A 26,420-nucleotide genomic window follows, 5' to 3' on the forward strand; every position below is an offset into this window, starting at 1 on the left:
TCCCCATGACCATGTGGGTTCCCTCCCACAGTCCACAGATGTACTGATTGGTAGGTTAATTGCTTATTGTAAATTGTCCCATGCTTAGCTAGGGTTCAATCAGGCATTGCTGGGCAGTGTAGCTTGAAGGGCCAAAATTACTTGTTCTATGCTGTATCTCAAAAAATAAAGAAATTTTTCCTCATTTCTATTCTAAGTACAGTAGATGTCCCTCTATGCCCTCTAGTTCTAGCCTCCCCCATTATAGGCAAGATCCTCTCCACATCCACTCTATCTGAGCCTTTGAATATTCAATAGAATTCAATGAGATCCTCCCATTCAGTCTTCCAAACTCCAGCAAGCAGAAGCCCAGGGCCATCCAACACTCCTGACAACATCTATTGACTTTCCTTTCCCTCTCCTGCCAGATATTTCTTCAAAGAATTCCAACAGATTTGTCAGACAAGATTTCCCCTTAAGGAAACTATGTTGACTTTGGCCTATTTTATCATGTGTGTCCAAGTACCCTGAAACTACATCCTTAAAATAGGCTCCAACATCTTCCCAACCACTGAAGTCAGGTTAACTAGTCTCCAATTTCCTTTCTTCTGCTTCCCTCCATTCTTAAAGAGTGGAATGACATTTTCAATTTTCCTGTCCACAGGAAACATTCCAGAATCTAGTGATTCTTGAAAGATCATTACTAATGCCTCCACAATCTCTTCAGCTACCTCTTTCAGAACCCTGAGCAGTAGTGACGTATATTTATAGTGACGTATATCCAGGTGACATATTTTCCTTAGTAATAGTGACTACACTCACATCTGACCTCTGACACATTTTTTGCATTTTTGGCATTCTGCTAGAGTCTTCCTCAGTGAAGACTGATGGAAAATAATTCTTAAGTTAGTCCACAAATTCCTTCTCTCCATTACTACCTATGCAGCGTCATTTTCTAGCAGTCCAATATCCACTCTCCTCTCTATTTTACTGCTTATATATCTGAAAAAAACTTTCTGTACTCTCTTTTACCGTAAATTCCGGACTATAAGCCGCTACTTTTTTCCCACGCTTTGAACACTGTGGCCTATACTACGGTGTGGCTAATGCATGTTTTTTTTTCATGCCGCCAAAAACATTTTGCCTTGTAACAGTAGACCAATAAAATTGATGAGTAGTTCACAGAGGTCCAATGAAATTGTACGATAAATCAAGCGCACTTTCACAATTAAATTATTGTAAATCAGTCATTTGTACTCACCCTCATCAACATGGAAAACACTCGAAGAAAAGCATATGATGCAGCTTTTAAGTTAAAGGCGATCAGTCTGGCGGTTGAAGAAGGAAATCGAGCTGCTGCACATAATCTTGGCATAAATAAATCGATGGTGAGACGGTGGAGACACCAGCGTGAAGAACTGAGTCAATGCAAAAAGACGACAAAAGCTTTCAGAGGTAATCATAGCAGATGGCTCGAACTTGAAAACTTTCTTGAAGACTGGGTTAACACACAGAGAGCAGGCGGCCGCGATGTTTCCACCATGCAGATCAGACTGAAGGCTAAAGCAATCGCCACCAAAATGAAAATCGAAGATTTTAGAGGTGGGCCATCGTGGTGTTTTAGATTTATGAGACGAAAAGGCCTGTCCGTCAGGGTACGCATGACTCTGTGTCAGCAGCTCCCTTCCGACCACGAGGAAAAAATTGCTAACTTCCGCACATTCACTCAAACAAAGATAGCGGAGAATTCCATCGGGGCCAGATGATATCATAAATATGGATGAAGTACCTTTGACGTTTGACCTGCCTCTCACTCGGACTGTTAATAAAAAAGGTGACTCGTCCAACACACTGAAAACAAGTGGCCATGAGAGAACGCATTTTACTTGTGTTCTGAGCTGCACAGCATCCGGACTAAAGCTTCCACCGATGGTGATTTTTAAGCGGCTGACAATGAAAGTTCAGTGAAAGCTGCCATCAAGAGTACAAACTCAATTCCAGCTGTGATTCCTGGGGGCACCACAAAGTATTTGCAGCCACTGGACATCAGCGTGAACGGGGCATTTAAAGTGGCGCTGCGCGTTGAGTGGGAGGCTTGGATGACGAGCGGCGAGAAATCCTTTACCAAAACAGGACACATGCGAAGAGCATCTTTAACTCAAGTCTGCCAGTGGATCCTAAATGCGTGGAGCCGTGTCACAACATCCACCATCACCAACGGGTTTCAAAAGGCTGGACTGCTGCGTGATGACGAGGACCACGTGCGCTCAAGTGAGAGCGACAACGAAGAGACTGAAGTGAGTGACGAGATCCTGAGGTTGTTCAATTCGGACACTGAAGGACTTTGATGGTTTTAGTGCGCAGGAGGAAGATGAAGAAGGCAATCAATAACTTTTCCTGGTAGGCTGCAGTATATATATTTTTTTTACCAGTCGTTAGGAGATATTGGAATGTTGTTCGTGCACTGTTCAGTAAAAAAGTATACGCAACGTAATTTGTGTGTTACCGATACGTATGTATATTTAAAAGTAGCTGTGTTACAGGCACTGTTCGAAAAAAAGCATTTGCAATATGTATTTGTTTATGTTACCATACGGATTTAATTAAAAGTTAAAAAATCCTCACGTGTAATATCTTTCTGTGTAAATATCTCATAGTACAACGTGGGACACCAGCGGCTTAAAATCCGGTGCGGCCTGTACAAGTACAAAATTGATTTTCTTTCTAAAATTAGAGCGTGCGGCTTTTAATCAGGTGCGCTCTGTAGTCCGGAATCTACGGTATATTATTGAAAGCTTACCTTCCTAATTCATCTTTACTCTCTTTATGACTTTTTAAATTGCCTTCTGTTGTTTTTTTAAAAGCTTCCCAATCATCTACATTCCCACTGATTTTTGTTGTGTTATATGCTGTCTTTGCTTCCCTTGTGATGGGACAGATGGACCACAAATACAAGAAAATCTGGAGATGCTGGAAATCCAAAGCAACACACATAAAATGCTGGAGGAACTCAGCAGGCCAGGCAGCGCCTATGGAAAAGAGTAAACAGACAATTTTTAGGGCTTCATCAGTCCTCAGCCTGAAACATCAACTGTTCACTCTTTTCCAGAGATGCTACCTGGCCTGCTGAGCTCCTCCAGCATTGTGTGAGCTACTTTGGAACAGAGGGACATAGGGGTGCAGCTGTATAGTTCCCTGAGGCACTGGTAGATGGAGTGATGAAGGAGGCTTTTGGTGTGCTTGCCTTTATCAATTGGGCATCAAGTATAAGAACTGATTTACTTTTGTACAAGATGCTGAGTTCTGTGTATCTGTGCATTTCTGTCCAGATGAAGTGTCCCAACCCGAGTGTCGGCTATCCATTTCCCTCCATAGGTAATAGAGGGTCATGGTTTATGTGTAGGCAAGTATAATTAGTTTAATTTGGCATCATAGTCGGCACAAGCATGGTGGACCAAAGGGAATACAGGAGAATGAGGGGTTATCTTCTGGAGGAATATAAAATGATCGGGGTCAGTGCATAGTTTTTCCCCCCCAGGGCTCGGAAATCAAAACCTGGAAGGCATACATTTAGGTGAGGGGGAAAGATTTAATGGAAATCTGAGGGTCAGCATTTTCATCAGATGGAAGTCAGTGTCTACAATGGGGTTGCCAGAGGAAGTGGATGAGGTAAATACATTAGCAACATATAAAATGAACTTAGACACGGGTGGGAAAAATTAGAGGGATATGAGCCAAACACTAACAAATAGGACAAGCTTAGATGGGAATCTTGCGTTAGCATGGGCCAGTTAGGCCAAAGGGTCTGTTTCCCTGCCAAATGACACTGATTCTTCAAAATTGCAGAACATTTAAGGAAATTCTTAGAATCTGCATACACAGAAAAGAATCAAATATCTTCCCAGAAAAGCTGTAGGGAATCAATATTCTAATGGAGAGGAACAAATATCAAAATTAGTATAACTTTAAAAAATAGTCTCTTTATCCTGATCACCTGCATTCTACAATTCTAATAAATACCATTTCAATAGCGAATGCATTGCTTGTCATGTTCTGAAATTCTGTAGTTTATGGAACACTTCTTGTAAGTTTAAAACCTCAAACTATAAAGTTTCAAAGTAAAGTACATATATAATGTACAATCCTGAGATCTCTTCTCCCACAGGCAGCCATGGAACAAAGAAACACCATGGAAACCATTGAATACCCAACATACAAAAACAAGATCAAATCATGTCAACAGTGAAAAGCGAACAAGTAACACACAGAGTACTAAACATTAAACCACAGAGTGTACGGGCGCCACAGCCATCGAGTCAGTTCAGTTTAGTGCTGTGTCAATGACTGCAGGCAGCCGCAGAGCCAGTTCTGCACCAAAGTGCATCGATCAATTGTGCAAATAGCAGAAAAAGAGTAACTAGAAACACATGGAACATGAACTGCATAGTCCTTCAAAAGCAAGTCTACAACCGTGAAGCACATTCAGCACTGAGGATATTAAACATCAAACTCCCCTAAAAAATGAGCCCCACGGCCACGAACTGTGTCGAAAATACACATGATCTTTAAAGCATCAACAATCATATTGGAAAATTCTATAAATAGTCTAGCAATGTAAAAAGAATTTCCATTCAATGAACCTTTGAAAGAATTGTAAACTCTTAGATACTGTAGGCACATGGATCATTGAAAGATAGAGGACTATGTGAGAGTGAAGGGTTATATTAGAGTGTGCTAAAAAATTGACACAACATTGTGGACTGAAGGTCCTGTACTACGTTATAGTGTTCTTTGTCTACATTGAATGAAACAAATAATGCTGAAGGCTGGAAGGAGGAGATAAAGGTCATTATTAACAAAGGGGAATGTGGGGAGGTGTAACCAGGAGAAAAAGAAACTTGAAATTATCTGGAGAAAGGGAGAACACGAATGCTGGAAATATGAAGTGATTGAGTCATGCTTGAGTTGTAACAAGCTGTTATAAAGTTTCAAACGTTTCAAAGGTACATTTAATGTCACAGAAATGTATACAATATACATCCTGAGATGCTTTTTCTTCACAACCATCCACAAAAACAGGAACGAATGACAGTTAAATGTTAGAAACCTAAAGCTCCTCCCAGTTTCCACCTCCCTCCCACATGTAAGCAGCAGCCATGCAACAATGCCCCCTTCCCCATGCATCGGCACCCCCACCGAGCACTCAAGCATGCAGCAAAGAATCAATAAAGACACAGACTTGCAGTGCCCCAAAGACTACTTGTTCACCCGGTAATTTGACATACCACGGGCTCTCTCTCTCTCTCTCACTAATAAGGGAAAAAGAGGTGTCTCCATTTCACTGATTTACAATGTTAAAAGTCCGTCGCACTCTCTGAGCACACAGCCAACTCGCTGCTTTTGGCCTTCCCTCTCTCGCGACACACTGATTCCTTGCAGAGGCACCGACCACAAGTCCGCCCGCCTCCAGAGCCACAGAATCCCAGAACTCTGAAGCGAATTAATCTTCTAGGCCACATCCTTGGTATCTCGAAAAATGGCCAGTCGTGAGACCCCAAGAGCGGGTCCCATTCCCACAAACAACTGAAATCAGCATGTAACTCCAGGTCAGAGTCTTCAAAAGAACCCCGAAAGGGAAAAATAGAGATATTAAAGATAGAAATAGAGCTGTTTCTGAAGATGCAAGCAAAGGAGTCACTGTTAGGCACCATTAGCTCTTTAGCTCCACTCACAAGTAAGGTAAGATGCTGATCCTCAGGTTTGTTGCAACTGTGGGAGTCAGAAGATAGATTGGTGTAAGGAAGATTGCAGTAGGATGTTAGAGTAATCAAAAGAAGTTCAAGCCACCTTTCTGGACTATTCTGCAAAATCGTCACCCAATGTCTATTTGAATTCCTAGTTATAGAGAAGACAACATTGAATGCAATACACTAAATTGAGAGAAATAAAGTGAATTACTGCCTCACATAGGAGGAGGGTCTAAGACCCTGTAAAAGGAAGAGAGGAATGACAAGGACCAGCATTTCACTTTCTGCAATTGTACAGGAAGGTGATGTGAGGAGAGCGGTTATTAATGGAGTTAGAAGAGTGAGGCAGAATGATTGGACATAGAGTGCGTATAGAATGCTGAAATGAGAAGGGAAATGAAGATGAGTCTGGTGATGACACAATGTTGGAAGTGTTCACAGTTGCACTTGCTGTCTTACATTCATGTATTGATTTCTTCCTTATGAGGAACTATATTATGCAATCATCAAGCAAATGTCCAGATTTTTGAATTTATGATGATCAGGTTGTTGATAAAGCATTTAAATTTAGTTGGACCAAAGACAGTGAATCTCATGCAGTGATGTTCTTGGGCTGAGGTGATTTACCCATCAGTCACAATAACCTTCCTTTGTGTGACATGTTATTGCACTGAAAGAAGCATTCACATTGGCTTCAACTTCACCAGAGCTCCTTGATGCCACACCTAACCATCTTTGTACCATTTTTAAAAACACAATCACTCTCATCTCAGAACTTTTCACAGGGTTGCTACATAGTCTTCAGCCAATTAGTCTTGTTTTAGCCCAAATCAAGCATCAAGGAACAAACACTGTGAACTACTACTCTCAGCAAACACTTTCTCGCTATTGATTGTAGACTAATTGACTAGCAATTAGATAGACTGGATTTATTCTAGTCTTTGTTTAACACACCCTCTCTGGGCAATTTTCCATACAGTATGACAGATGCCAACATTGTAGCTGTACAGAATTAGTTTGTGTAGTCGCATGGCTGGTGTACGTGTGTTTAGTATTACAGCTGGTATATTGTCTGGTCCCACAGTTTTTACAATCTCCATTCACTTGTGATGTTTCTTGTGTCATGTACAATGATCACAATCTTAAAAGCTGGCATTGTGATTATAGGAAACTCAGCAAGATACCAGGTTGAAACATCCAGTCAACGTTTCTGGCTGAAGATGATTGAAAATATTGTTTACTCTGCATATATTCCAGTAGCTTCAGCAAGTTAACTAAAGCAGTCCCCCTGTTAACCTTCCCATGCTTTCTATACACTTCATTGAACCAAGGTTGGTCCATAGCAAAGTGAGGGATCTTAATGTAGTAGATTGTGATTAAAAAGAAATTGCTATTGTTGACGCAACGAAATACTTGCTTGCTCTAATAATACAGAATATAAAATATGCATAAAATTATATCAATCTCTACAACGGAAAAAAGTAGATGAATAGAAGTCATAGAGCCATAGAACAATAAAGCACAAAAACCAGCCTTTCAGCCCATCTAGTCCATACAAAATTATTATTCTGCCTTTTACCATCGAACTGCACATGGACGATACCACTCCCATCCATGTACCTATCTGAATTTCTCTTAAATGCTGAAAATGAAACAACAGGCATAATTTTTGTTGGCAGCTCATTCCATGCACTCACCACCCTGAGTGCAGAAGAACCCCCACATGTTCCTCTTAAACATTTTATCTTTCATCTTAACCAATGATCTTTAGTTGTAGTCTCATTCAACCTCAGTTGAAAAAGCCTGCTTGCATTTACCCTCTCTACACCCCTCATAGTTTTGTATACCTTCTGCCCATTTTCCTACACTGTAGGGAATAAAGTCCTAACCAATTCAACCTTTCCCTATAACTTGGGTTCTCAAGCCCTGGCAACATCCTTGTGAATTTTCTGTGCATTCTTTCAATCTTACTGATATCTTTCCTGTAGATAGATGACCAGATCTGCACATAATGCCCCAAATTATGCCTCACCAACCTCTTACCCAACACCCCAAATCCTGTACCCATTGCTTTGAATGCAGGGGGCATGTTACGTTGACATTAGAATATGTGGCAACATGTGTAGGCTATTCCCAGCACATCCTTAGGTTGTGTTGGTTATTAACACAAATAACTTAATTAATTGTATCAATTTATGTACATACGATAAATAAATAAATCTGCATCTGTAGTTACTGAGATAGATTTGTGCAGATAATTTTAAGTACCTGAAGGCTTGAAAAGTTTTTTGGAACACAATTTTATCTGCTTGGTCTGTTCAAAATCCTTTTAGCGCGGTAGTAGTGCCATATAAAACCGTGGAAGATCAGTGGAACTAGCCAACTAGCCATTGCAAACAATTCTGCCATAGATGATTGCATTTAGTAAAGGAAAGTCAAGTTGGCATTGAAATTATAAAAGAAGGATTATTTTATGTGATGACACTGGAGGGCTTAAGAAAAGTAGGATTTGAAATTGACATCTCAAATATTTAATCAGAAACAATCAGATTGCTGTTGCTGGAACATCAGAAGTGTCCCTAGAGTTAAAGTTCAATTCACACAAGATAAGTTTTTAATTGATACATTTATGTTAATAGTTTGTAATTAGGATTCCATTAATGTCTACAAAACTATGCCCAACGTGTTAATTTAAATGTAATGTGGTCAAGTGTGTTTTAAAAATGGAGTTATATCAGAATCTCTACACCAGTAAATTGAAGTTTAAACGTGATATATGCTTAATTAAAACATCCAGCCCAAGGTCACCTCCCATTGGGTTTCTTGATCTAGAGCTCTTGGCTGGCTGCCAAAATAATATCTGATCTCTGGCACTAAGTCTGTCTCTGTGGCTCAGAATAGATGGGAGGAGAAGAGGAGAGCAGTGGTGATAGTGGATTCCATAACTGGAGCAGCAGACAGCAGATTCTGTGGATGTGAAAGAGACACCTGGATGGTATGTTGCCTCCCAGGTGTCAGGGTTGAGGATGTCTAGAATTGGGTGCACAGCATTCTATGGGGTGGGGGGAAGCTGGAAGTCATGGTACATGTTGGTACCAATGACATAGGTAGGAAAAGGGAGAAGGTCCTGAAGACAGAGTATAGGGAGTTAGGTAGAAAGCTGAAAAGCAGGATCTCCAGGGGATTAATCTCTGGATTGCTGCCTGTGACAAGCACCAGTGAGGGTAAAAATAAAATGATTTGGCAGATAGATGTGTTGCTGAAGAATTGGAGCAGGGGGCAGTGATTCTCTTCCGTGGATGTTATGACTTGTAGAAAAAGGGCCGGCTCATACCTGAACCCCAAGGGGGACCATTATCTTTACTTGAGCTCTTGGGGAAGATTTAAACTAATTTGGCAGTGGATGTGAACCAGAGTGATAGGGTTGAGGATGGGGCAGTTGGTATTCAATTAGGTGCAGTATGTAGTGATACTCTGAGAAAGGACAGGCAGATGATAGGAAAAAATTGCAGTCAGTGGGATGAGTTAAAAGTGTAACAGGGGGACAAAATCAAAAAGGACGATGAAAACTGGACAGAAGGTATTATATTTGAATGCACACATTATATGGAATAAGGTAGATGATCTCGTAGCACAGTTCAAGATCGGCAGGTATGATAATGTGAGCATTGCTAAATCTTTGCTGAAAGAAGATCATAGTTGGGAACTTAAAATCCAAGGATATTGAAAGGATAGGCTGGTAGGCAGAGGGGGTGGGGTGGTACTGTTGGTAAATAAAATGAAATTAAATCCTTTGAAAGGATTTTTTCTTCTTGGAGCAGTAGAGGATGAGAGGTGACCTGATAGAGGTGTGTAAGATGATGAGAGGCATTGATCGTGTGGATAGTCAGAGGCTTTTTCCCAGGGCTAAAATGGCTAACATGAAAGGACACAGTTTTAGGGTGCTTGGAAGTAGGTACAGAGGAGATGTCAGGGGTAAGTTTTTTTACGCAGTGTGGTGAGTGCGTGGAATGGGCTGCTGGCCATGGTGGTGGAGGCAGAAATGATAGGGTCTTTTAAGAGACTCCTGGATAGGTACATGAAGGTTAGAAAAATAGAGGGCTATGGGTAACCCGAGGTAATTTCTAAAGTAAGTACATGATAGGCACAGCATTGTGGGCCGAAGGGGCTGTATTGTGCTGTTTTCTATGTTTCTAAAAGGGTGACATAGGATCAGAAGATGTAAAATCCCTTGTGGGTAGAGTTAAGAAACTGCAACACTAAAGATGGGAGTTATATATAGGCCTCTGAGCAGTAGCCAAGATGTGAGCTGCAATGTACAATGGGAGATATTGTAATAGTCAAGGGGAATTTCAATATGTACGTAGATTGGAAAAAATAGTTGGTGCTGGATCCCAAGAGAGGGAATTTGTAGAATGCTTACAAGATCACCTTTAGAGCAGCTTGTTGTTGAGTTCACTAAAGGAATGCCAATGCCGGACTGGGTGCTATGTAATGACCCAGATATGATTTAAGAGCTTAAGGTAAAGTAACCCTTAGGAGACAGTGACCATAATATGATAGAGTTCACACCACAGTTTGAGAAGGACAAATTAAAATAGGATGTATCAGTATTACAGAGGCATGAGAGAGGAGCTGGCCAAAGTTGATTGGCAGGGGACACTAGCATAGCTGAAGTTTCTGATAGCAATTCAGAAGGTGCAGTAAAGATACATCCCAAAGTTGAAGAAGTATCTTAAAGGGAAGATGGGGCTACCATGGCTCATCTCACAGGAGAGGCACATCACCGTCTCAGGAGGCATTGTAAAGACTAACTGGGAACAAGCTCGTCCTCTGCCTCTTCTTGTCAAAGCTTCTCGAGTCAAAGCCTCAAATCTCCACTTGATCTTTCCTCTGACTGGTTTTTCACCTGCACCTTCCCCTCCCCCCACCTTCTTTAAAGGGCCCCTGCCCCCTCCTTCAGTCCTGACGAAGGGTCTTGGCCCAAAATGTTGACTGCTCATTTCAATGAGTCTGTGGAGATTCTGCTTGTCATCAAAATCCTTGGAAAACTTCCATAGATATGTGGTGACAGGGTGCTGACTGGCTGCATTATGACCTGCAACAGGAACACCAATGTCTTTAAGTGAAAAATCCTGCAAAAGGTAGTGGATTTGGCTCAGTACATCATGGGTAAAAATTTCCCAACCATTGAGTACATCTACATGAAAAGTTGAAAAGCAGCATCCATCATCAAAGAGCCTCACCACAGAGGCCATACTCTTTACTCACTGCTGTCATCAGGTAGAAGGTACAGGTGCCTCAGGATTCACACCACCAACTTCAAGAACAGTTACTACCCCTCAACCATCAGGCTCCTGAACAAAAGTGAATAACTACACTCATTCTGCTTCTGGTGTTCCCACAACCAATGGTCTCACTTTGGGGACTCTTTATCTTGTTATTTCACGCACATTCTTTATTGCTTTTTATTTATATTGCATCTATTTATATTGTTTATTTATATTGCAGTTGTTGTCCACTGATCCTGTTTAGTTGCTATTCTATAGATTTGCTAAGTATGCCTGAAGAGTAAGAATCTCAGGGTTGTGTATTGTAAAATGTATGTACTCTGATAATAAATTTTACTTTGTAGTTTGAAGAATCAAAAGTGGACAATAGAAACAGAAACAATGGGAAAAGTAGATAGGATATTTTTCCTTCGACATGCTGACAGATCTGCTATATACTTTCTGTTTATATTTCACATTTCTGACATCCACACAATTTAAACCCCATTGCATTATGGTATTGGAGTATAAAAGTTGCATAATTTGCTGTGTAACCAAAACTATGTAGTCAGCTTGCTATGCATGTATCCAAAATGAAATCCTAGGAATGTAGAAGACAATGGTGTGTTAGAGGAAGCTAAGAGATGTAGACTATGTAATCTGAGTTTGCTATTTGCTATGCATGTACCCAATTTAGCAGGAGAATGAAATATTAAGAATGTAGAAGACAAGGTAGCTAAGAGATGTAGATTAGAACATAATTAAGTCAATGGGTAGAAACAATAGTGGCGGATGTACGTGTGGTACGCAACTATAGACCAATTGCATATGCTAATGCAACTAAACCAGGAGATTGTTATAAAACATGCTATGTCCAAAGATCGGTGGGCAATCAGCGACTAGCTCAATGACTGTCTCAGCTTTGATTTGCAAATTAAAGTTTAACCCTTCTTGAAGAATCTTTTGCGTCTCCTAATCATTTGTGGGGCACGAGAAACCACGACAATGGCAGCAACAACTGCTGCAGATCATCAACCAAGAGAGTCCATGTGCTGATAAGAAGTAATTGCCAGAATGGGACCAAGTCTTTAACATGAAGAGCTGATCATTTGAAAATTAATAACAGTTCCTGCAATCCAGTGTTCTCATCTGTTCCATTAACGCTGTTGAGCTGAGTGAGCCTCCACCACTACAACATTGAAGAAAGGTCTGCCTGGAGTGAAAATGTCCTTTCTACAACAGGGTTGATTTTCTAAGTCATTAATCTGTCCTGTTGGATTTAAAATTATACTTATTCATACATCATGACCTTCCTTACTTACTGTGGATAGATGTGAACTCAGGAGTGATGGATGTTGTGTCACGGCCTCCCACGAGGAAAAGGTTATTCTGATAAGTTCTTCTGAACCAGTATGACCTAAAATTGAATCAACAAAAATATTGTAATATCTGAGAAGTGAACTTTCTGACAGTACTGAATAGTATTTGGACATGTGATTAAAATGGACTCTTCTCAAACTTTACTCACCATATACAGACACCATCCTGATTCTTCAATCGCTAAACTGTCCGTGTTTGAAGAGTTTTTCTGATTTTACTGCTTTTTTTTGCAGCTGCAAAATGTTGCTAACAATCAAGTTTCTTTTTTTGTATTATTCCATTAGTTAGTTTTTATTTCTGTCTAATCCCCTGTTGCAGTATGGAACAATCCCAAAAACAAAGTGGTAGACTTGCTTGAACAGTTAAAACTGGAACCAACAGCTCATCAAAATAATGAGAAACTTGCCATAATTTAAGTTCTTGGGTGTCAACATTTCCAAGGTTCAGTTTTGGGCCCAACACATTGATGCAATCACTAGCGGCTCTACTTCATAAGGAGTTCAAGGAGATTTGGTATGTAACTAAATATTCTTGCAAAGTTCTATAGATGTACAGGGAAGAGCTTTCCCACAGCCTGGAATGAAGGCTTGCAAGTAGCAGCCAACTTCATCAGTTATAATTCTCCCCATCATTGAGGACTTCTTCAAGGAGCAGTGCTTCAAGAAGGTACTATCCATCATTAAGGATCCTCCAGAACACCTTTTCTTTTTACCTATTATTTTCATAATTATTTTTATTTTTTTAATTTTTATCTTTGCACTTTATTCCACTGTCAAGCTCTTTAAACTACATTGCCTGTATGAAAAGTGCTCTATAAATAATTATCTTCTTACTAATGCCATTGAAAAAGAGTTTCAAAAGACTTAAGACTCACACACAACGATCAGGATCAGCTTCTTGCCTCTGCCATCAGATTTCTGAACAGTTCATGAACCCATGAAAGCTACTTCATTATTTTTATAGACATATTATTTTATAATATATATTAATTTTATGTCTTTGCTCTTTACTGTGGTCGCCAAAGAACAACTTTCACATCATGTAAGTCAGTGATAATTAACCTGATTCTGATTTGATTCTTTGCTTTTTTGTCTATAAGATCTTTGGTGTTGTCACGACCTTAGGTCATTGGCAGATTACGTTAAGAGCTCTGAGTTTTACACTGTTAGCTTTTTTTTGTATTCTCTGCATTTTATTAATTATAATTATCTGTATTGTTGCACTTCAGACTTTTTATGTATTATTGTTAGGTCTTTGCTAATTTACACTTAAGTTGTAATTGTTCTTGGATACTTCCGATTAATTTTCCGATATTTTGCAGTGTCCAATTAAGTACCCTCGGACTTTTGTCTTCTACTAGAATGGTTACTTGTAAGTTTGTTATGAGTCTGGGGTCATATTAGCTAGTAACAGTTTCCTATGTGCCCTGGAGTATATTTAAAGGGGCAACGCTATCCCTCAGGGTCTCGATCATCCTGATTTTGCCTACTGATATTTTTGATGAGTTATCTAGGACCTTGTATGTTCTAGTGTTTTGTTTTGTCTCATTTGTTAATAAAATTCCTAGTTTTGTTTAGCTCTTCTGAGTCTGTGATCCTGTGCTTGGGTTCAAGGATCCAGCATGACGGGCGCATTTTAAGATTATTTATGAGATTAATTTTAATTGCATTTAATTGGTTTTATCTGCCACAAAATTTGTTTTGGAATATTGTAGCACTTTGTGACTACAAGTTGGTCATATGGTTCTTGTCCATGAACTTCACTTTCTGCTTGAATGGAATGGTGATTTTTTTCAGACTGACATCTTCTTCCCAGCTTCCCAGACAGACCGGGAGACTGGAAAAACACATTTATACTGAGCAACACACATAAAGTGCTGCAGGAGCTCAGCAAGTCAGACATTATCTATGGAAGTGAATAAACAACTGAGGCCGAAATCTTTCTTCAGGTTTGAAAGGCATCAAAATAAAAAGCTGGGTGGGGGGAGGGGAAGGAGGATAGCTAGAAAGAGATACGAAGCCAGGTGGGTTGGAAAGATAAAGGGCTGGAGAAGAGGGAACCTGATAGGACAGGAAAGTGGGCCATAGGGGGAGGGGAAGGAGGAGGGGACACAGGGAGAGGTCATAAACAGGTGAGAAGAGGTAGGAGGCCAAAATAGGGATTACAAGAAGAGGGGAGGGGAAAGAAATTGTTTTTACCCAGAAGGAGAAATCAATATTCATGATACAGGTTGGAGATTACCCAGATGGAATATAAGGTGTTGCTTCTCCATCCTGAGGGTGGCCTCACCTTAGCACAAGAGGAGGCCAAGGACTGATATGTTGGAACAAGAATGAGAATCTAAAGTAACATGTTAGGCCACCAGGAAATCCTACAATTGGTGGATGGAACGGAGGTGTTCAATGAAGCGATCTCTCAATTTACCAATGTAGAGGAGGCCACATTGAAAATACCATTATAGGCATAATAGAGAACCCCAGCAGATTCACATTTGAAGTGTTGCCTCACCTTGAAGCACTGTTTGGGGCCCTGAATGGAGGTGAGGAAGGAGCTGAATTGGCAGGTGTAGGCTGCTTGCAGAGATATTCTCGGTGGGAGGTTTGTGGGGAGGGATGGACACAGAGGGATCAATCTTTGTGGAAAGTGGGAGGAGGGGACATGGCACGTTGAGGAGGATGAGATGTTGAATGTGGAGGCTCATGAGGTGATAGGAAAGGATAAGAGGAACTCCATCACTTTTGGGGGGGTGGGGGGGTGAAAGCGGATGTTTAGGAAATGGAGGAGATGCAGGTGAGGGAAGCAAACCATGTTCCTTGGAGAAGGACGACGTATCTGATATCCTGGAAAGGAAGAACACCTCCTGGAAACAGATGCTGAGGAGGCGAGGGAACTGAGAAAAGGAAATAGCATTTTTACAGGAGATAGAGAGGGAAGAGGTACAGTCAAGATAACAATAGGAATCAGTAGACTTGTAAAATATGTTGACAGCTTGTCTCCAGAGATGGAGTCAGAGAGATTAAGAAAGGGGAGGGATGTGTCAGAAATGAGCCCAGTGAATTTAAGGGCAGGGTGGAGTCAGAGATAAAGTTGATGAAATCGATGAGCTCAGCATGGGTGCAGGAAGTACTACCAATGCAGTTGTCAATGTAGGAAGAGTTGGAGGGCATTACCATGGAAGGCTTGGAACATGGGTCTGTTCTACATAGCCAACGAACAGGCAGGCATAGCTGGGGCCCATGTGGACACCCATGGCTTCCGCTTGAGTCTAGAGAAGGTTGGGGGAGCTGAAGGAGAAATTGTTGGGGTGGAGGACCAGTTCTGCCAGGCAGAGGAGGGTGGTGATGGAGGGGAACTGGTTGGTTCTTTTGTTGGGAAAGAAGTGGAGAGCTTTGAGGACTACTTGATGCAGGATAGAAGTGTATGAACATCTATGGTGAAAATGAGGCAGTCAGGGCAAGGGAACTGAAAGTTGCTGACAAGATGATAAGTGTGGAATTGTGAGGGAAGACTCTGAACCAAGCAGGAGAGAATGGAATTGAGGTAGAAGGATGAGTTCAGGCAGAGACAATAGGTCGAACCCAGAGTCACGTTTATGGATCCAGGGTAGGAGGTTGAAGCGAGCTGTGTAGGGCAAGGGAACTATGAGATTGGTGGCAGTGGATGGCAGTTCTCCAGAGTTGATGTGGTACATGACAATGTCGATGACAGTTTTCTGATGGTTAGGAGTGGGGTCCTTTTCACGGGGTAGCATGGGCCCCAGCTATGCCTGCCTCTTTGTGGGTTATGTGGAACAGTCTATGCTCCAAACCTATACTGGTACTGCTCCCCAACTTTTCCTTTGCTACATTGACAATTACATTGGTGCTGCGTCCTACAACCATGCTGAGCTCGTCAATTTCATCGACTTTGCCTCTAACTTCCACCCAGCCCTCTAATTCACTTGGTCCATCTCGGACACTTCCCTCCCCTTTCTCAATCTCTCAGTCTCCATCTCTGGAGACAGACTGTCCACTGACATCTTCTAAAAATCCACTGACTCTCATAACTACCTCAACTCTGCCTCTTCCCACTCTACCACATGAAAAAATGCTCTTCCTTATTCCCAGTTCCTCCATCTCCATCGCATCTACTCTCAGGATGAGGCTTTCCATTCCAGGATATCTCAAATGTCCTCTTTCTTTAAGGATCGTGGTTTCCCTTTTGCCGTCATCAATGATGCCCTCACCCGCATCTCCTCCATCTCCCGCACTTCGGCCCTCACACCATCCTCCCATCACCACAACAGGGACAGAGTTCCCCTTGTCCTCACCTACCAGCCCACCAGCCTCCGGATCCAGCGCATTATCCTCTGCAACTTCTGCCACCTTCAACAGGACCCCACCACTAAGTACATGGGGTAATCTATTGAATCTGGTATTCACGGTGCAGCCTCCTCTACATCGGCGAGACCCGACACAGATTGGGGGACTGCTTCGTCAATCACCTACGCTCCGTCTGCCACAACAGACAGGATCTCCCAGTTGCCACCCACTTCAACTCTGCTTCACATTCCCATTCGGATATGTCTGTACATGGCCTCCTCTACTGCCATGATGAGGCCAAACTTTGGTTGGAGGAACAACACCTCATATACCGTCTGGGTCGTCTCCAGCCCCTTGGCATGAACATCAAATTCTCCAACTTCTGATAATTCCCTCCCCCTCCCCCTCCCTTCCCCCATCCCACTTTCACTCTGCCTCCTCCTCCAGCTGCCTATCCCCTCCCTCATGGTTCTGCCTCCTTCCACTACCCATAGTGCTTTCCCCTTACATTCCTTCTTCACCTCTCCTTGCCTATCCCCTCCCCGCTTCCCCTCCTCACCCCTTGATCTTTCCTCTTACTGGTTTTTCACCTGGCACTGTTACGTCCGTAGCCCCCTCCTTTGTGAGAATCGCAAGATCACCGGTGGGTTGGGTCAAGGGGCCCAGGAAATGAGAATGGGATGTGCAAAATGCCTCGTTTCCCCGGCGATGTAAAGCTACGGGACATGGCTATTGTCTCCGGAAGACCAAGTTGTGTATTGAGTACTGTACTATTCATCGAAGCCCCTCAGGGGATGACCAGAGTGGGCTGGTTGAGGGATTGCATCATCCCAACCTGATTGACATCGGAGACCCCGTGAGGAAGTATAAAAGAGGGTCTAGGGAACAACCCCTTCAGACGCACCAGAAGAAACGTTAAGCGACCACGTAACAACAGGAAGTCATCGGAAGGAAGCCACGTGCGTTCGATTCCGTGGCTGGAATTGGTGGCTGCAACCATGGGAAAACAGCTTTTAGCTGACAACGGGGAAGCCCGCTCCCGACTCAATGGATCGGCATCTTAAAAGACCTGGGGCAAGTTTAAACCGCATCACTTTTAAACCCAACAACGCTGCAGCTTGAAAGAACTGATAGTGACTATTATCTTTCCATCAGACAATACATTAACCCCTAGACAACGATAGAGCTATTTCTTATTGGGTATTATTATACCCGTGCTTAGATTTAGTATTGACGACGTATATTATCTGTATGTTTGCATTAATCTTATTTTTGTGCCATTTATCAATAAATACTTTTAAAAATAGTACCATCAGACTTTCAACGGACCTCTCTATCTTTGCTGATAAGTGATCCAGTTACGGGAATTCGTAACAGCACCTACCAGCCTTCTTCTTCCCACCCTCCCCCCACCTTTGTTACAGGGCCCCTTGCCCCCTCCCTCTTCAGTCCTGACAAAGGGTCTCGGCCAAAAACATTGACTGTTTGTCTCCACGGACGCTGCCCGACCTGCTGAGTTCCTGCAGTGTGTTCTGCAGGCAGTTCTAAGGAGATTTCTGAGAGTTGCTGCCTTGACACAGCAAGGTTGAGGTCAGTGCAGCTCACTATGATAGCACCACTCCTTTGTCTGTGGGTTTGATGGTAATGCTGGTATTGAGGCAGAGAGTGTGGAGGGAAGTGTGTTCAGAGAGGGTAATGTTTGAAGAGGAGAGAGAAGTGCTGAAGTTGAGGTGGTTGATATCTCATCAGCAGTTTGAGATGAAAAGATCCAGAGCAGGCAGAGCAGTGAGATGTCCAAGAAGAGGAGGAGGGTTGGAGACGAGAGAAGGGATCATCAGTATAGAGTATGGAATTATTGCTAAAGAAGTGGGCTCAAAAACAGAGACAATGGAAGACAAGCTTGCTGTCATGGTGGTCATGGAACTCTCTGAGGTGCAAGTGAAGGGGTAAAAAGATAAGGCCCTTGTTGATGACAGAATATTCTGCCTCAGAGATGGGATGGTCAGAGGGAATGGTGAAGACATGGCAAGGATTAGAGCTGGGATTGGAAAGGGAAAGAAAGTTGGTGGTGCCAGAGTAGAGAAAAGGGTTGGTGGGATGGGAGGAAGATGGAAGCTCCAAGAACCCAAGAGGTAATGGTGAAGCCTGAGAGACACAGGGTTGGAGAGTAGTGGTAGGGAAAGGCGAGTCTGGGGGCCCAGCAGCAGTGAGTAAAATCTTGGCCTGGAGGTGCTTGTGGTCAAGGTCTAGTCTGGAGCTGGAGCTAGAGACTGCGCAAATTGCAGTGTGAATGTGTCCAGGTTGTAGGAACCAGCACTGAGGGTGGTGGAATAAGGGTTCTGGATCCACTTGGGGTTGTTGGACTAGTCCAGAGGCATCCAGCGCCATTGGAGCCCAAGATTGAGTCAGTGGTCTGGGGCTTATACCATTCATCCCATGGTCCAAGGCTATGTCAAAACATTTTAAAACAACTTTAAGAATAGCCTCCATTGAAACATAGCAAATATAGAAACCAGTTTGCATGCAGTAAGATCTCACAAATGACAAGTTAATGAATGACCAGACCACAACTGAGAACCAATAAACAACAGTTTCAAGTGTTTTCAGAAGTATGGCAGAGTGCTCCAGCTGAAACCTATCACGTGTTCCACTTCATTAAGTAGCAATAAGCTGCTGAAATGGTAATCTGCTTCTGACTTTCCCCCAATCCACTATAGCTAGATATCAGCTTGAAAGAAAGAGGAAGAATAAAATTAATATCACTTTAAAATTTGAAATGACGCACTCACCCACTGCACTTTCTAAATTTATTTCTCCAGAATCAACAGATTTGATATGAGTCTGTAAACAAACACAGATTTAACATTAAGCAGTTTGAAAAATGTTTACATTCCTACATCCATAGTTTGTAAATCATTCTGGAAGTATGGTTAGGAAGGGTTTAGGAAGGAAAAGGGCCAGACACAGGCATCCTCGATGTGGGATCCTCGACTAGCATGGGCACATTGAGCTACAGGTTGTGTCCGTGCTTTCTTACCCTTTGACATTCACTGGGATCCTGATTCCAGTGCAACACATCCACCCACCATGGCTTCAGTTCCCACACACCCCATCCTGATCCCATTTCCCACATTACCCATACTTTGGAGCCCTGGTCCTCACTCTTCCCACACACCTCCCATGGCCCTATTTCCCTCTGTCTCCATACACCCTATCCACCTACCATAGTCACAATTCTTACCTTCCCCACCCACCAGTGCCACTGTCTCCACATTTCCCACCCAGCTCCACTTCTCACATTTACTTTAAACTAACCTGGTTCAGTTGGCTAAACTCCCTTAAAACCTATTAGCACATTGAGTTATCACTGTGTAACAACATTCTGAAAACGTGAATTAGAAGTGTGTTGGAGCATCTGATTATCCAGAAAACCTGCTAGTCTGGCAGCACCAACATGCAGACTGTGTTGAATGAATGTTGTCTTGAGGTACTGCCCACCTGTATACAACTCCTCCTCATTGAAATATGTAAAATTGAACAGAAATGTAAGAAATTAAATAGAAGGTTGGTACCTCAGGTTGTTCGGCAAGCCTGGAAGTTAGGTTGCAAATGTTTTGTCATTAGTCGAGGTGACATCAGCGTGCAGTTGAGTGAGCTTGCACTTGTATTGGTCTGACTTGCTGTTTGTTGTTCATTCACTCATTTCCCCGGTTATTGGTTATTGTAAGTGTTGGCTCCTCAGGTGTTCAGCTATTTGGTTAGCTAGGATCAAGTGGAGACTAGTGACTGGTGCAGAAGGCAACCAATCAGAACAATGAGTCGGACCAATATAAACGAGAGCACTTTGCAGAAACAACACTCAATTGCAGACTGATATTGTCAACTTGACGTGATGAAACATTTGCAACCTAATCTGCAGGCTCGGTGAGCAACCCTACAAGGAAGAATTAGTTTAGACAGATATTGCAGCTGCATAGTTCGATGGGATCTCATGCAATTAACCACCAATGGAAACATTTCAAGTAGTACAAAAAAGCTGGATGAACTCAGCTGGTCGGGAAGCATCCGTGGAAACGAGCAGTCAATGTATTGGGTGGAGACCCTTCATCAGGACGAAAGAAGGAGGGGGCAGGGGCCCTATAAAGAAGGTGGCGGGAGGGTGGAAAACCAATCAGAGGAAAGATCAAGGGGTGGGGGAGGGGATAGGCAGGAGAGGTGAAGAAGGAATGTAAGGGGGAAGCACTGTGGGTAGTAGAAGAAGGCAGAGTCATGAGAGAGGTGATGGGCAGCTAGAAGAGGAGACAGAGTGAAGGTGGGATGGGGGAAGGGAGAGGGAGGGAATTACCGGAAGTTGGAGAATTTGATGCTCATACCAAGGGGCTGGAGACTACCCAGACGGTAAATGAGATGTTGTTCCTCCAACCGAAGTTTGGCCTCATCATGGCAGTAGAGGAGGCCATGTACGGACATATCCGAATGGGAATGTGAAGCAGAGTTGAAGTGGGTGGCAACTGGGAGATCCTGTCTGTTGTGGCGGACGGAGTGTAGGTGCTCGATGAAGCGGTCCCCCAATCTGCGTCGGGTCCTGCCGATGTAGAGGAGGCCACTCCGGGAGCACTGGATGCAATAGATGACCCCAACAGACTCACAAGTGAAGTGTTGCCTCACCTGGAAGGACTGTTTGGGGCCCTGAATGGTGGTAAGAGAGGAGGTGTAGGGACAGGTGTAGCACTTACGCTTGCAGGGATAAGTGCCAGGAGGAAGATCTGTGGGGAGGGACATGTGGACCAGGCAGTCGTGGAGGGAACGATCCTTGTGAAAAACAGAGAGGAGAAGAGAGGGAAAATGCCGTTAGTGGTGGGGTCCTGTTGAAGGTGGCGGAAGTTGCGGAGGATAATATGCTGGATCTGGAGGCTGGTGGGGTGATAGGTGAGGACAAGGGGGACACGGTGTCTGTTGTGGTTACAGGAGGATGGGGTGAGGGCTGAAGTGTGGGAAATGGAGGAGATGCGGGTGAGGGCATCATTGATGACGGCAGAAGGTAAACCACGATTCTTAAAGAAAGACAACATTTGGGATGTCCTGGAACAGAAAGCCTCATCCTTGGAACAGATGTGGCGGAGTCGGAGGAACTGGGAATAGGGAATAGCATTTTTGCAATTGGCAGGGTGGGAAGAGGGATAATCAAGGTCATTTTGGGAGTCAGTGGATTTATAGAAGATTTCAGTGGACAGTCCATCTCCAGAGATAGAGACCGAGAAAGGGGAGAGAAGTGTCCGAGATGGACCAAGTGAATTTGAGGGCTGGGTGAAAGTTAGAGGCAAAGTCAATGAAATTGACGAGCTCAGCATGGGTGCAAGAAGCAGCACCAATGTCATCAATGTATTGAAGGAAAAGTCTATGCTCCAAATCTATACTGGTTTCTTCATGGGTTATGTGGAACAGTCTATGCTCCAAATCTATACTGGTACTGCTTCCCAACTTTTCCTTCGATACATTGATGACTACATTGGTGCTGCTTCCTGCACCCATGCTCAGCACCCTGATCCACATCTCCTCCATTTCCCGCACTTCAGCCCTCACCCCATCCTCCTGTCACCACAACAGGGACCGTGTCCCCCTTGTCCTCACCTATCACTCCACCAGCCTCCGGATCCAACATATTATCCTCCACAACTTCTGCCACCTTCAACAGGACCCCACCACTAAGGACATCTTTCCCTCTCCACCTCTCTCTGCTTTTCGCAGGGATTGTTCCCTCTGCAACTGCCTGGTCCACACGTCCCTCCCCACAGATCTCCCACCTGGTACTTATCTCGGCAAGCGTAAGTGCTACACCTGTCCCTACACCTCATCTCTTACCACCATTCAGGGCCCCAAACAGTCCTTCCAGGTGAGGCAACACTTCACTTGTGAGTCTGTTGGGGTAATCTATTGCATCTGGTGCTCCCGGTGCGGCCTCCTCTACATCGGCGAGACCCAACACAGATTGGGGGACCGCTTCATCCAGCACCTACGCTCCGTCCACCACAACAGACAGGACCTCCTGGTTGCCACTCTCCCTCTCATTACCATTCGGATATGTCCATACATGGCCTCCACTACTGCCATGATGGAGGAACAACATCTCATCTACTGTCTGGGTAGTCTCCAGCTCCTTGGTCTGAACATTGAATTCTCCAACTTCCGGTAATTCCCTCCCTCTCCCTTCCCCCATCCCACCTTCACTCTGTCTCCTCTTCTAGCTGCCCATCATCTCTCATGACTCTGCCTTCTTCTACTACCCACAGTGCTTTCCCCTTAGATTCCTTCTTCACCTCTCCTGCCTGTCCCCTCCCTGCTTCCCCTCCCCCACTCCTTGATCTTCCCTCTGATTGGTTTTCCCCCCTCCCCCCACCTTCTTTATAGGGCCCCTGCCCTCTCCTTCTTTAGTACCGACGAAGGGTTTTGACCTGAAACGTTGACTGCTTCTTTCAACGGATGCTGAGTTCATCCAGCTTTTTTGTACGTCTTGATTTGACCACAGCATCTGCAGTGTACTTTGTGTTTACTAATGGAAACACTTTGCTGCTCACCTCTGAAATAGAAAACGCTGATGAAGATGATGCACCTAAATATTAACTCTATTCCTCTTTCCACAAGTGATTTCTGTTTATTGATATCCCCAGCACTTTCTGTTTTTACATCAACTCCTGTATATATGCAATGTTTTGCTTTTTGATTGCTTAGACATAAAGTACTGTCAAAAAATCTTAGGCCTATAAATATAGCTGGGGTTCCTAAGACTGTTGCACAGTTCTCTAATTGTCCATGGGGAGCAGAGAGCAAGTTTGTAAATCTGGAGGTGCAAAGGATGTAAGGAATGGTGAGGATGGAGCACCATGGGAGGGGTGTGGGACAGGTGGCAGAGAAGGTGTACCAGGGGCAGGGGATGTTGCAGGTGCAGACACACCCAGCCCTAAGACACCAGGCAGGTTCATTTGATTCCAACAACTGGTTTACTGATCGTTACAGAATATCGGTCTGGTGGTTCCTGCTCTCTCCCATCTCCCTTCCCCTTTTCCCAAACATGATTCCCCTCTCCCTGCCCCTTCCTACTCTTAGTCTACAACAGAGACCCGTATCAGAATCAGGTATATCATCACTCAGATATGTCATGAAAAGTGCAGAAAGGTGCAATAAATAAAATTACTATAGTACTATGCAAAAATCTTAGGCACACTTGCTATATTTGTACCTAAGACTTTTGCACAGTACCATATATCACAATGAGGCCAGATTCTAATGGGACACATTACTGGTGCCATAGAAGAAATCAAGTTAGCAGGACTGATGGTGGGAGAGTCACAGGTTCACAGAGGCATAGAGATGGGGCCCAGAGGAAAGTCCAGTTCATTAGGGATCCGAGGACCCGTCAAGGTTATTTTCAAAGTCTGCGAATGGAGGTGGCTATTAGTTTACTGCAGAAGTGAGAGTCCCCATTTAATGGAGGAAAGGTGAAAGAAATTAAATGATATCACAAGAAAATATGAAATCATACACACAAGCAGCTCAGGGATCTCTAAGCCACATACCACTGGTGCCACTTGTGAAATGCAGTCTGCCAAATTTGCTCACTGATGTTTCATTTCTGTCACAATATCCCCTTTAATTTGACCACCAGAAGACATTTTCAAGACCGTTTTGAACACAAGCACAGTAATTTGTCCTTTAACCCATCATGTGATTGTTAAGAGGGTTCAGGGCAGGTAGTGGAGGAAAAATTAAGTTTGAAGACTGGGGCTTAGTAGTCATGGCAATGGTATGATGGGAAGCAGAACAAGTCTAGCTTCCTGGGACGAACTAAGAATAGATCAGATCATCAATGAGGAACTGACTGTATCAGTGCTAATTGTCTGAGAGGCAACGTGATTTACAGAATGTTTGGTACCCTGAGCAATGAGAAACTGATTGTATAGGTGCTAATTTTGTGGCAATTGTGGAAACAGTGTCTGAAGACCAGCTGACCTGGTGTGATTAGGTTTACTGTATAAATTTGAAAATGTAACCTTGCATTGGTGGAGACGTTGTGAGGAACGGCTCCCTGTGAATTCATGAAATACAGGTGGTAATTAATCAGTAATTAATCTCTACATCGGCGAGACCCGACACAGATTGGGGGACTGCTTCGTCGAGCACCTCTGCTCCATCCGCCACAACAGACAGGATCTCCCAGTTGCTGCCCATTTCGACTCTGCTTCACATTCCCATTCGGACATGTCCATCCATGGCCTCCTCTACAGCCATGATGAGGCCAAACTCGGGATGGAGCAGCAACACCTCATATACCGTCTGGGTAGTCTCCAGCCCCTTGGTATGAACATCGAATTCTCCAACTTCCGGTAATTCCCTCCCTCTCCCTTCCCCCATCCCAGTTTCACTTTGCCTCCTCTTCCAGCTGCCTATCACCTCTCTCATGATTCTGCCTTCTTCTACTACCCACAGTGCTTTCCCCTTACATTCCTTCTTCACCTTTCCTGCCTATCCCCTCCCCCACCCCTTGATCTTTCCTCTGATTGGTTTTCCACCCTCTTCCCACCTTCTTTATAGGGCCCCTGCCCCCTCCTTCTTTAGTTCGGGTCTCGGCCCGAAATGTTGACTGCTCCTTTCAACGGATGCTGCCCGACCTGCTGAGTTCATCCAGCTTGTTTGTACGTGTTAATAACTACCTCCTACAAGACAATGTTGATACCCGATTGCATTACCATCATCAGCATGCTAGGTATTAACAAAGACCAGAAACATAAAGGGCCCAACATACAAATACAGTGCCAACACAGACAAATAAGAACAATGTCAACTCTCACCACAGCCTCATTTGTGTCATAACCAACCATCCCAGATTACATCCTCATTTAGCCCCAGACAGCACTCCATTGCTTGCTAACCCATGCAATAGCCTCTTGAGGGTCATTGGCACATGCAGAATCAAAGTGAAAACGTGAAGCCTTCTAGCAGCCAGACAATATTCATGCAGGGAAACCTGTGACATGGAACAAGAGCTTTAAACACACAGACATTGAGGTGTGTATTGTTATTACTTTTGACTCATCATTAGTGATGCTTAACATACCATCAGTATCGAAGTTGTTCTCATTTAGAGAAAGTAATACCCTTCATTATGCAGGAAAATAGATATCAGTGTAGCATTTGTTAGTATTATTGCAGACTGTGACAGTCATACAACAATACAGGCCCTTCAGCCCAACCAAACAATGCTGACCATAGTGCCCACCCATCTTGACCCACTTTCCTGTGTTTGGAAATATATGCATACTTTACCTCTCTAAACTCCACCTCTGCATGTACCGTGTATTCTGGAATATAAGCCAACCTGAAGTATAAGACGACCCCCCATTTTCAAGGTTAAATAAGTGACTTTTTCATGTTACCTTTGTATAAGCTGACCCCTTTTGTAGAGGTTTTTGATCTAACCAGAAAAGATCACAAGATCTCACATGCCGGTACTCAGCTTTGCCGGATCCCGACCCTGGAAATGTTGTGAACCAGTACCTGCTAAGAAAACAGGCCTACACATTGTATGGCGTTATAGGCGAATTCTTAATAAATAAATTAGGGAGAGAAATTTTGGATTAGGTTTCCAATGGAAAAGAATCCTTTGAAATGTAACCCCCATGAAACCATTCAGCGCCCATCATAATCTCGTTAAAACATAACACGGATGGCGGGATCAATACTTGTAC

The 26,420-nt window shown here is 43.4% G+C and overlaps 1 protein-coding gene across 15 annotated transcripts in view; it reads right to left on the bottom strand.

Moving 5' to 3' along the window:
- Positions 1-26,420, bottom strand: part of ulk4 (unc-51 like kinase 4) — a 712,463-nt gene that overhangs the window by 284,753 nt on the left and 401,290 nt on the right. For all 15 annotated transcript variants that reach the window (XM_059945716.1, XM_059945717.1, XM_059945718.1 and 12 more), the window contains 2 exons: positions 19,467-19,518; positions 12,319-12,413 (listed from right to left, as the gene is read on the bottom strand). In XM_059945716.1, coding sequence (XP_059801699.1) covers positions 12,319-12,413; positions 19,467-19,518 — 147 coding nt within the window. The remainder of the gene's footprint in view (positions 1-12,318; positions 12,414-19,466; positions 19,519-26,420) is intronic.

The sequence above is a fragment of the Hypanus sabinus genome, chromosome 20 (genome assembly GCF_030144855.1).
Source record: "Hypanus sabinus isolate sHypSab1 chromosome 20, sHypSab1.hap1, whole genome shotgun sequence".
NCBI lineage: Eukaryota > Metazoa > Chordata > Chondrichthyes > Myliobatiformes > Dasyatidae > Hypanus > Hypanus sabinus.